Source organism: Dermacentor albipictus, chromosome 1 (genome assembly GCF_038994185.2).
Source record: "Dermacentor albipictus isolate Rhodes 1998 colony chromosome 1, USDA_Dalb.pri_finalv2, whole genome shotgun sequence".
NCBI lineage: Eukaryota > Metazoa > Arthropoda > Arachnida > Ixodida > Ixodidae > Dermacentor > Dermacentor albipictus.
Genome location: NC_091821.1, coordinates 391,716,097 through 391,728,339, shown reverse-complemented (window position 1 = coordinate 391,728,339; position 12,243 = coordinate 391,716,097). Strand labels below are relative to the sequence as shown.

At 49.8% G+C, this 12,243-nt stretch overlaps 1 protein-coding gene across 16 annotated transcripts in view; it reads left to right on the top strand.

Annotated features, from left to right (window-relative positions):
- The window catches only part of dlg1 (discs large 1), a 764,145-nt gene that overhangs the window by 711,785 nt on the left and 40,117 nt on the right, over positions 1-12,243 (top strand). For all 16 annotated transcript variants that reach the window (XM_065447249.1, XM_065447255.1, XM_065447241.1 and 13 more), the window contains 2 exons: positions 9,041-9,197; positions 10,079-10,181. In XM_065447249.1, coding sequence (XP_065303321.1) covers positions 9,041-9,197; positions 10,079-10,181 — 260 coding nt within the window. The remainder of the gene's footprint in view (positions 1-9,040; positions 9,198-10,078; positions 10,182-12,243) is intronic.

Here is a 12,243-nt window from a genome sequence, read left to right as displayed (position 1 = left end):
GGCGCGTGTGGAGGAGGGAGGGGAGTAATAGGGGTGATATACGAGAGTTCGTGGGAATGAGATCGTCTTGCTCCATATTTCTCTGTCGCTATATGTTACGACATAGTCGGCGCCCGTGCTTTTTGTCTCCCCTTTCGCGCATTCTTTATCTTCTCGTTGGAGTGGCTTTTCTGCTTCCCCGTGAATTTCACGTTCCCCCGCCCCGGTCATGTGGGTGTAATATATATATATAATCGTTGTTTTCTTCATTCGAGAGTGGACCGATACGTTTGTCTTGATCCTGGGAGTACCATTATCGTGGTATACCCTGGGCCTGCTTTCGTGAGGTTTGCGAATTCTCGGCATCGTTCTCGAATGCCAGACATGTTTAGCTGCGGACGGATTTGCGCACATTGCGTTAGCGCTGTCAAGAACACGTATATGTTACAGAGTTCAAAGATAAATTTGTGTTCTCGGTTTGAATGTGCGACATTCCGCGAAAGACTCTTTTTCACGCTTACGAGTAATTTTGCTACTCCTTTTGGCGAAGCGAGTGATGCATTGTTGGGATTGCGTGCGTGCGGGAACTTGGAATACGTTTGTGTGGGACCCTATATTGAATCTATTTGGAACAGCCAAAATATTAAAGTGAAACGTAGAACAGAGTTGAGCGCGGAGCCAACTGGAGAATATATATTTTGTCGTTGTTGTTGCTTGGTGGTGCGCCTTGTCTAAACGTGTTGTTACTTTCTTATTATGTTTTTTTCTCATTTCTAGCATTGTAATTTTTGTTTATTTGCGGGAGCAAAGCATCCAGTTAATTCGTTTTAATTCCAACTCAAGTCATGAGCAAACGGAGCGACTCGGGCATCTTTTCGACGTTCGTGAACCGGGCATCCACCGAATATTGTGTGGTCAGGAAGGAGGCAGCGTGTTTTACTGTAGACCCGCCGCACGCACTGGAGACTCGGGGTGGCCGTGGCGTTTTGCTGCATGCCGCACACGAGTTTGGGTATCTTATTCCCAGCCACGGCTACATTTTCATCGGAACTGAATGCAAAAGCCGCTGTTCATTCATATATTGACACACACACACACACACACACACACGCGCGCGCGCGCGCATGTGTGTGTGTGTGTGCGCGTGCGTGCGTGTATGTTGTTTTATACAAACAAACAAAATAATAGTAATACCGCATTTCTTTAAAATTAATCCGCGGCCCTTCGTGGTGCCGCTTTGGCGTCTCTGAGAGCCTGACCGTAAGCTACCCTATACGTATCTGCTGACGTGATTATAATTATTTACAGCAGCCTCTCTTACGTATATACTTCCGGAGTTCACTTTTCACTTGTGGCGTCCTCAACGTTTCGCGCATCCACTGCGAGCGCGTGCAAGACCGTGTGTAGTGGGCAGTGGTCGGTCAGCTCGCCCCTCTCCCGTGCGTGTAATGCCCCCACGTACGTGCACGCGTGGCGTGACTCGTGCGATTTCCGTTCATCGACGGAGCGTCGCGTGACGGCCACGCTTAGCGGCGGACGATGTGTGCCCGCCTATGTGGATGACGCCGCGGCCACGAGCACCGCGGCCTGCCAGCCGTCATCTTAGATTTGTTTCTTGTCTCTCTGAGCCGCGTGCAAGCATAAAGCGGAATGCTCCGCCGGGTTCACTACGCGAACACACCGCATACTGTACTATATATGGCGTGCAGTCGGGACTCTCGGTATTTTGACACTTTAGGGCTTGCATGCGTTGACGTCATCGAGGCCGCCGTATAGTGTCTCACAGCCGACACGGTGCGCGTTACGTCGATTCACTTGCCCCTAGCGGCGCTATGGAAGCGAAGCGACGACATGGCGTGCGTGACGTCACGTGAAGACTCGTTGTACGAGCCATCGCTCGCGTCGCGCAAGCGAGCGTCGTGTATCCTTAACGGGGGTATATCGCGCTGACCATTCACTGCTTGCGGAAAAAAAAAAAGTTGTGAATGGGCGCTCGTCCCCGCCGCTCTTGCGGCCTGGATTTGTATACCTCTCTGTCACCCTCCTCACAGCTCGATACGGTTCCTATAGAGAGCTTGACGAGTTTCCTTCTCCTCGCTCCGTTTCATTCAAACTCTCTCTTTCTCTCTCCTTCATTCTCTCTCAATCACTCAGTTTCTTCACTATTCCTCGCATGTGTCCTGCTACGAGAAGCAAACCTTATGACATTCTTTTTTTTTTTTTCGCACACGTGGCTTTAATTTTGCGAGGCGTGGCCAAGCAATATATTGGCCTTGCTTCCAGTATACGTTGGGCCGGCCCGCCATGCTTCGACTGCCGTCACTTTGGTAAACTAAAGCGGTACCAAATAGGGGAACTGCTTTAACTATTACTCAGCGGAAATCATTATTCGCAGCAGCCGCGGTTGCTCGGTTGATGTGCATGCTGTTGAGAACGAGGACGCTGGTTCGTTTCGTGGCCGCGGCGCGCCGCTTCCCAACGGGGGCGCTTAGAGTTACTGTATATGCTACCGCAGGTAGCAGAGTTGCGCGTAGGTCCGCCATCTTGCCTGGCAAGCAACCATATCTATGCGGCGAAGCCGCACTCTGTTTTTGCAGGCGACATGCCTACCGTATCGTCGATCGACCGTGGGCTCTTTTGCATCGCTTGTGGACTGCTTTTCCGCCTAATCGCAAACAAAGTGCATCGAAACAGCTGACTGAATAAGATCGTCAAGAAAAGGCGCCGAGATCGGTCCCCACCGAAGCTTATGCCAAGCGTATCCGCCGAGTCCATCTGCACGCTCTCGGCGCGTTTAGGCTCAGGAATCAAGAAGTCTAACAAGGATAAATCACCATATTTCAGCTTTCGCATCAGTGTCCTTAAATAAACACAAGTAGCATGAGCGCACAAACAGCACAAGTAGCGATGAGCGCCGATGTGACGCGTCATGAACACAGGTATATATGTGCTGTCGCCGAAGGATCACAGTCCTAGCCTGCGCTTCTCTGACGAAGATATATGAATAGACAGATGAAAGGCATCACTGAACTAAGAAAACGTTGCATATCCTTAGCGTGAAGAACAGCAAACGGCTATCCAAATCGGTAGTAACAGCCCATACAGCGTCCCGCGTCGGTGGTTCATTTAGGACTTTTTTCGAAGTTAAAATGCCAATCGCAAGTGAAAATCGGTGTTGTGGCACTTCCGAGCAAGATACTGAATATGGACAGCAAAATTTTCTTTGTGGTACAGGTGTGAGCGTTAGTTGCTGCGCGATAGCGTATCTACCATGACTGAGCGACACTTCTCTCTGTGAAACTAAAACTGCTTCTTCGTCCTTGACGTAGAAAATCATGCGCCGATGTTCGGTTCTCTGCGTATGTAAGAAGTGTGTACGCTGTGCAGGAACCTCCGCCAGACTGGATGCACTTGTTGGATGCATGTGTGTGTTTGCCTGAGTTTTAAGTGTGTAGTTGTGTCCACTTTGTAATACACCTTCAGTTTTCTTTTCCATGTAATAAAGAAAAAAAAAGTTCTGGCCTGGCGTAGTGGTAAAGTACCGGGCTTGGGATTTTTAGGTCCCACGTTCGAATCCTGGTGGGAGCTTCTTTTTTTTTTAATTGCGCCATAATGCTCTGTTTTTTTTTTCTGTTCTCAAAAAATATATATACGGTGTCCAGGCACAGCGTATTTAATACGCTAGAGCCGTTTTTCGCATCAGTACCGAGTGCCTCCCAGTACGCCGCGCCTGCCCAGCATCCAGCGCGCGGCACTGGGCCCATAATCCGGCGCTGCACTGGACACTGGATACTGGGTTTTGCAATAGGCATACCTGCTTATGTGCCAAAGCTCTCAACGTGTAGGCAGTCTTAAATATTACTGGTGAATAAATGACCAACCATTAGTATTTCGACTCTGGTACCCCATTAAATTTGCTGTAGAAACGTACCCACCTACTAGCAGGCACTGGATATCAGCCACACCTTCAAGTGCCGCTTCATTATGTGCCTTTTCACTGCAGGGATTCGAAAAGTAACCTTCTGTGGGAGTGTAGTGAAAGTTTTTCTCTCACAGGATTGACATAGCTACAATATGGGTAATAATGCAAAACACAGTAAAGGCCCTTACCGTATGGTAAATAACGACATTAATTCCTCTTGCATCCTGCTTCACATAAGCAGTAGTAGATGAAATATCTTTACTTAGTTGTGTAACCTCTTTTATGTTCAGAAACAGCAACCAAAGCAGTGCATTATTCTGAAAATGTGAGCTGGCTTTTTTATGACAGTTCTGTGAAAGCAGTGTGGTGCATGGGTTTGAATGGGATCGAATAAAAAGCTTTTCCGCTTTCAGAGCGAGTCGTGCAGACGGGAGCAGAGCACCCGGTCATTATATCATCCCGATGGGACTGCGCGCGGACACTGTGATGAACCAACTGTGAGATGCGCTGCGCACGTTGTGTTGTTTCTCCGCAGCTAGCGCGCACGCGAACAGCGAACGCCAAGATCGGCCGGATTCGCTTTGAATTTGACTGGCGATAACTTGTGTCAATCCAGTTCGCTGCAGCGGCGGCGTCGGGAAATACAAAAATTGGCCCGGGCATCTGTTTCTCCGCAATGCACGGTTGCTTGAATACCACGTGATGACGCTCTGCCAATAGGGGCGCTAGCGGCGTGATAAAACAGACGCGCAACTCTGCTACCTGCGGTAGCATATACAGTAACTCTAGGGGCGCTGTGCGAAGACGCTCGCGTGTAGTGCGTTCTGAATGCGCGTTAAGGGACCCCGGGTGAACAAAGCTAATCCGGACTCCGTCGCCGTACGGCGTTTCTCAAACCCCGTGTGTCGCTTTAGGACGTCAAACCTCACCTATCAATTATTTAGTGCGTAGAAGCGGCCGCGTAGTCGCCTTCCTCGGCCACAGCTGCTATACGAAAATGCCGACCGCATGCATCGCACTTTGCTGTGTTGGCTAAAATCCTGCGTTATACCGTGCAGGCCTCCCGTGAGTGATCTCGCTTGAGTTCACTCGCTAAGTTAAAGGGACACACTAGAGAGAGAGAGAGAGAGAGAAGCCGGCAGTTCCCGTGCTCTGTGGGAATTGATGTTATGCGAAGCAGTGTGCGGGGGGAGCCTTACCAAGTCAACGAAATGACTATGAGAGCAGCAAGACGTAGGCGTCTGTTTCATGACCTACCTGACACGCATGTCATGACCTATCATTTATGTTCGTCATACACTCTTGTCATACGACTATTTGTTTGTCATAATTTCGGTACATACCGAGTTAGCGAAAAGACCTTGGGAAAACCAAGACGTAGGCGGCTGTTTCATGACCTACATGACGCGCATGTCGTGACCGATCGTTCATGTTCGTCATACACTCTTGTCGTTCTATTTGTGTGTCATAATTTTTGTACATACCAAGTTAAAGAAACGACCATGGGAGAACCAAGACGTAGGCGGCTAGATATATAGGTACTGTCAAGATGTCAAATGTTCGCCAAGAAATGCTCCGCATTTAAATATCAAAGTGTAGCCTTAACGTTCTTCTTTAGTAGCCAACTTCTTGCTACAAAATTAACCTGAATGCAATTTTAAGAAAACACTTTTCTCATCTAAAGCGGTTTAGTGTTTTTCTCCTCTTTTTCCGTCTCTTTCTTTGTAGTGTCGTTTTGTCTGCTAACGAGGAACCCGTGCTCATAAGCCTCGCGAAACGCTATCTGCGCTGCCCCTTTCTCCGGTTTGGAACGCATGCAACACGCTTCGCCCGCCCTCGTTCGTGCATGCTCGCTACCTCCTACGCGCACGGCCAAAGCCACCTAGAAAGAAAATATTGTGTTGGCACGGCGCACGGCTCTCTCTCTCTCTTTCTCTCTCTCCCCCTGCAGGTTTCGCTTTCCCGCAAGGAGCCGATATCGTTTCGCCCCCCCCCCCCCTCAGGCTCTGTCGGGGACGCCCCCCGGCGGCAGTGCGCGCGTGCTTGCCGCCGTGCACGCGTCACGTGTTGCTTTCTCGTCTGCTCGCTTTTTCGTGAGCACTTTTACTTTCCGCGCGTTTAGCCCTTCTGCCCAAGATGCCGCCGCCGGAGAGAAGTTACGTGCGGCTCGGTGAGCGCAGGAGTTCGCGATCGATTTTCTGTTTCCCGCTTCTCCGTTGAATCGCGCGCGCTTTGCTCCCGGGCACGCCGGCTTGGGCCCCTCCCGTCGCGTGCGAAGTGCGGTGCACCGCGGCATTTAGCGCGCGACAAATAAATCCCGGCGCGCCGCCCGATGAGAAGGTCGACCGTTTGGAAATGTCAGTGCAGCCGCAGCCTCCTTCGAATTCTTTTAACGGTAGGCGAAGCGATTGCCGGCGAATGAGGTCGCGGTGAGTATCTTTAAGGCGTGTTGACGAAGTAATGATAGTTCCCTTATTTTTCGCGATGAAGTTGAGGGAAGCTGGGAGAAAAAGCTGAGAAACAGCTTGACTACCTCGGGCTTCCCTTATTTGACGGGGAAAAAAATATAACTACAGTGTGCAGTATTTGACTTAATCTACAGTTAAAACAGAGTAACCTGTATCGCATTTATGAAAATATACTTTGTAGCAGCACTAGAACTGTTAGAAGTGCTGCTTTCGAGCAGTACTAAAATAGGATTTCAAGAAAGCAAGCGCATGATAGGAGACTAAAAGAAAACTAATGAAACAAAACAACATTTAGAAATTTGAAAAAGAAAGCACGCAATGCTCTTCTGGATGACCCTCCCGGAACGGTCTTTTGACTGTTACATAAGTTTAATAACTCCGGAAATTTGTTTCTTAACATTTGTGTTAACATTCCCGTTCTTGATTCACCGTGCAGATATTCAGCTATTGAACCCTAGAATTTTTGTCGTCACGCAGTGACGCTTGTATACTCATATAGGGCCGGAAGTGCCCAACCCGCGCTTATTCTTCTCTGTCGAGTTCCCTCTTAGGGACCCTGGACTGAGGGTTCCTCCCACACTGCTCTCGCCATTCAAATCTTATTAATAAAGATGTTTTACTTTCTCTCTCTCTCTCTCTCTCTCTCTCTCTCTATCTCTCTATCTCTCTATCTCTCTATCTCTCTCTCCCTCGTGAAGGAAACTGCGCGGCACGTGCTCCCGATGCTCAGCACGGCGCACACAAACGGAGCTACGAGTCGCGTATTATTTCAAAACGGTTAAAAAAAAAAAAGTGCTGCGCGCAACTATATTCCGGAACTACCCTCGCATCGCGGCTCCATCTTCCGCACACGTGCCGTGCGCCGAAGCCGCCGTGAAACGACGATGCAGCCTCGCTCGCGGCGTCGGTCACGAATCCGCAGTCATCTCCGGCGCTCCTATCGTCTTCCTGGATTTTTCATTTTGCGCCACCCCGGGCCTCTCCCGCGGTAACCGTCGGACGGCAGACGCGCGCAACTCGCTTTGCTTGTTTGTTTATTTCTGTTTTTTTTCCCCTTAATTTTGCTCTGGCGTTCGACGAGAAGCGCATATCCCCGCTTGGGAATTGGATGGAGAAGCGCGCGCGTGCCCACGTGATCGCAGGTTCGGTTCGGCGCTCTAGCTTTTGTCACGATTTAGCCTTCCACGTGTGCGCGAAGTTAATGGGACGCACGGAAAGAGATGGAAGCAGCAGGTCTTTTGGGAATCGTGAACTCTGCGAAAGAGGAATGATAAATGAGCTTTATAAAACCTTCTCTCTCTTTTTTTTTTTTATTGCATCCAATGAAGGTGCCGCTCGTTCTCTTCGGCTAAGCTCCATTTGACGCTTGTTTGCGAAATCACTGATGGAACCGCTATGCTCGAGCGTACGACATTGCGACATCAAACATACGTTGTGTGTGTGTTGATTTTTTTTTTTCAGTTGCTCGTTCTGCTGCCAAGTCGGAGGTTGCGGGATCGAATCCCGGCCGCGGCGGCCGCATTTCTATGGGGGAGAAATACAAAAAACAACCGTGCGCCCTGCATTCGGTGCACGTTAAAGAATCTAAGGTGGTCAAGATTACCCCGGAGTGTCATTATGAGGCACTACGGCGTGCCTGATAATGATGTCGGGCTTTTGTCACCGCACATAATGCCCAGGTAGCGTGAGCCCGGGCTGGCAACCTCGCAGGTGCTTTTCTCAATAAAACTTTTTTTTTCGTCCGTCCGTTTTGCCACGTGAAAACACAGAAGAAAAAGAAAATGCTTTTCAGTTGCTCCCTATCTGTACATGAAAATTAAACAAGGCGACCGAAAATTATACTGGCGGGGTTTTCTTTTCTTTTTTTTCTTTCTTTTTTTTTCAGCTGACTCTAAGTAGCTCACTGTTTGGTTGCTCATTGCTTAAACGATCTCGGGTGGCCACTCAGATTCTTGCTTTGCTCTGAACACGTACGCTCCTATTTAGTGTAATCGACACGCACTTACAGAATCACAAACATACACTCACGTGTGACAGGATACTAATGTGTGCACGTAAAAGGACTTAGTACATTTATAGATTTTCTCCGCACGTATTTTAGAGTCTTTCTTCGTTTTTTATCAGTGCTGTTTTTGTTTACCGCTATCCCAGGGCTGTCATTGCAGTGCATTAAACCGTGTGTCACCGCCACCATCCACTCTGATTCCTACGCTAAATAAAAAAATAATGCCAAAAATAAGCAAAATAAAGGCGCATAACGCATCGCGTGCTCTAAATGCGGTTACTCAACACTTTCGGTCGCTAATGGGCTTTCCCGTCGGGTTCTGTGTCGTTACTGAAGCGACATCATTCCCTCTGATGGATTTAAGTGATTAGGTCTATCGTTGAGCCGCCGCTTCTGCTGCTGCTGCTGCGCCTACTGCTCTTGCGCTTTTTTAAACTCTCGTATTTTTTTAGATGCCCAGTCTTACCATATTTCGTTAATGGGAAGCGCTCGCGTATGCTCAGTGTGCATTCTTATGCTTTCTTACACGTTCCTTTCGAGCTGTATGTGTTCTCTGCGTGACGGCCCGCTGTAACTTTTATTGTTCCATCGGTGCCCTGCGTTTCGCATGTTGGGCACCCTGCGGATGTCCGTCGACTCAAGCGTCTCTCCCTCTCTCCCCAACAGGGAACCCCGCAAGGTAGTTCTGGCCAAGGGCCCCACGGGGTTGGGCTTCAACATCGTCGGCGGCGAGGATGGCGAGGGCATCTTCATCTCCTTCATACTGGCTGGAGCACCCGCCGACGCCAGCGGGGAGCTGCGGCGCGGAGACCAGATACTCTCCGTGAGTCTCTCGATCAACTCTCTTCTTCTTCTTCTTCTTCTTCTTCTTCTTCTTCTTCTTCTTCTTCTTCTTCTTCTTCTTCTTCCACTCACGTCTGCTGCCGCGTTGAACCGAAGTCTGAAATGTAGCACCGCTCGAGGACTGCGCAGCGACGCTGCCGGTGCTAATTTATCCGTACCGAGAGAATGGGAGACGTCCGCATCCGCTGCTGCGTCGGGCGTAAAAACGCGCGCACTATAGATTCGCAGCAGTATAGCACCCAGGGAGAGCGTACGTTCCTTTTTTTCTCAGATATGCGGAGAGGCTACAGACCCCGAGGCACCGGGTTTTTCACCGCCATAAATCAGTGGGACTCCGCGTTCCCGGCATGCGTGCTACATTCACGTGCGCGACGGTTCGGGCATACGGAGCGTTTATAATCCCACGAAGCGCGTGCGCGCCCTGCAGAGGGAGCGGTGAACCGAGAGCGGGGGCGCATTTGCCTTCGCAGTTTTCATCCCGCTCCGCGGCGGCTGGACTCTACTGCTCGAACGGAGCACTATAGATATGCCATGCACGGGCTACACGAGTCACTTCGACGCGACGAGACCGGAGAGCTCATGACCTTTCGGCCACGTTGGCTTTGTTCTGCGAGGTTGGCGAGCCTCTGCTTTTCGCGCTGCCACGCGAACGCGTGTACCCGTGCAGACGTCTAACTTCATCTCCATTTCCCGGCGTTTGACCTGGCGTGAACTTTCGTGTGTTGACGCGGAACCAGACATTTAAGCTCACAAACGTGCTGTCCACGCAGAATCTGCTCCGGGTCGGGTCGAACCCGGGTGGAATACAGTCGACGCTTCAACTCCTCTTTCTCTCTCTCACTCTCATCCTCGTCTCCGCAGGTGAACGGCGTAGACCTACGGCACGCGACGCACGAGCAGGCGGCGGCTGCCCTCAAGGGGGCCGGTCACACGGTCACCATGGTGGTTCAGTACAGGCCCGATGGTGAGTACGCACGCACCCTTTCACTCTTTATCATTTGGGACTCGATTAGGCAATGCGAACTCCTCCCCCCCCCCTCCGTCCTGGTCATTCCCGCCGTGTGTGTGTGTGTGTATATATATATATATATATATATATATATATATATATATATATATATATATATATATATATATATCGGCCTGCTCTGCCTTTTGGACGATCGTGACTGCGAAGCATTCCACGCGCCGTGGGTTTATTCAATAGCGTGGGCCATTACGTAAACCCTCGGTGTTTGAGTGGGCCGAGTGGCCCCACCCTCCGCGGTTCTTGCCGACACTATGATATCGCCGTTAACTTATGCGCCTGCATGTCTTGTCCTGCCCCTGTTGTTTCTTTCATTTCGCTTTTCATTTCCGCCGTCTTCGATTGATTGACGATTCATTTGCAAATCGATGGAGACATCGTTTCTTGTAGCACGAAGACGTTCTTGCTTTACAGAGAGGGCCCAATCAGCCATGGAGGTTAGTCGACCTAGATATACAGGTAGTTGTGGTCGTTATGAGTAAATTGGACGCTGCGCCGGGTTACCTTTACATTATTCAGGCAATTCTACCTAGCCTTCCCTGTGCGTTGTTCTGTTTTAGACTCTGCTGCATTAGAGTGTGGCCGTAAATCGATTAGAGTATAACAACGTAGTTTCTTCATTTACATTTCACTTGTACTTACTCAAACTTTCATGTGATTTTCCATGTTGCCTCTTCGTGCGGTTCGTGTTCATCAGTAGGGAAGCAGTGCGAAATAAGCTCGACTATACGCTCGACTACACGCACCTTTGAATGTCCAAATGTTATGCCGCTCTCCTCAGCCGTCACATAGCACTTGCATCAGAGTCGGTCTGCGTCGTGTGGTAGCCGCATTTGCACGCGATGTAAGTGTACTGGTTGGGCTGGACGGGGAGTGAAATCCTGAATCGATTCACTGTTTTGATAACCATGTTCCGTCTCTCCGTGAACAAATTGATGACGACCATTCCTTTTGCGTCGGCTACTGTACATCGTTATTCCCTTTTGTAATTGCAACGCCTTGCGTGCCTCTTTTTTTCGAGCAGAAATGCATGGATGGCGCCAGCAGATGCAGCGTTCAAACAGTAATCTTAGTGTATATATATATATACGCTAAGATTATATATATATATATATATATATATATATATATATATATATATATATATATATATATATATATATATATATATATATATATATATATATATATATATATATATATATATACGCACGGAGCCGGAAGACCGAAGCGAGAGCAAATCGGAAGCTTTGTTGCATAACTAGCCCATTTTCCTCGCTCCGCTGCATCGCAATTTTCTGCGCGGAGAAGGGCCGATCGCCCATTGCTCGCGACCGCTGTCGCTGTGACGACAGTGGCCGACGAGGGGTGGCCACGGAAAAGCGGCAGCCCCGTTATCTGCATCTGACAGCCCCGGCATCAATGCAACGATCGCCGGACAACCCCCCCCCCCCCGTATATGTTTACTGTCGCCGCCCGTATGCACCCGCTGTACACCCTTAGTATTCATCCTTTTCTTCTGCGATTTTTTCCTTTTGCACTTCGTTTATCGTTTTTTTTACTTTCCTCTAGCTTTTACCGTTTTCCGTATGCTTATGCGCTTTAACGTCGCCGTTGGCGTGGCCGGCGTCTTCTGGGAAAGTCGAGAGCTATTTTATGTGCGCGTCTCCTGCGAAAGTAGGTTCGCCGCAGTACAGGGAAGCATTGTGGGAAAGCCTTTTTTTCTTGGCGCTCTCCCGAGCGGGGCGGTTTTTTCGCCGGCTTTCTTACCTATTGATGTGCCTCGACGACGGGTCTGCGGCCGCTGACGGACGCAACACCTTTTAGTTTAGTCCCGCCTCGTTATCTCCTCTCTGGCTCTTCCGTCTCGCGGACGGCGCGCCCTCCGCGCCGATCGCACCTCGCTGTGAGCGCCTGCTCTCGCGCGGCGCTCTCCTGTTGCCTCCTTTCCACACCGTCGTCCTCCGCCGCCGCCGCCGCCGCATCACCGTAATAGCGC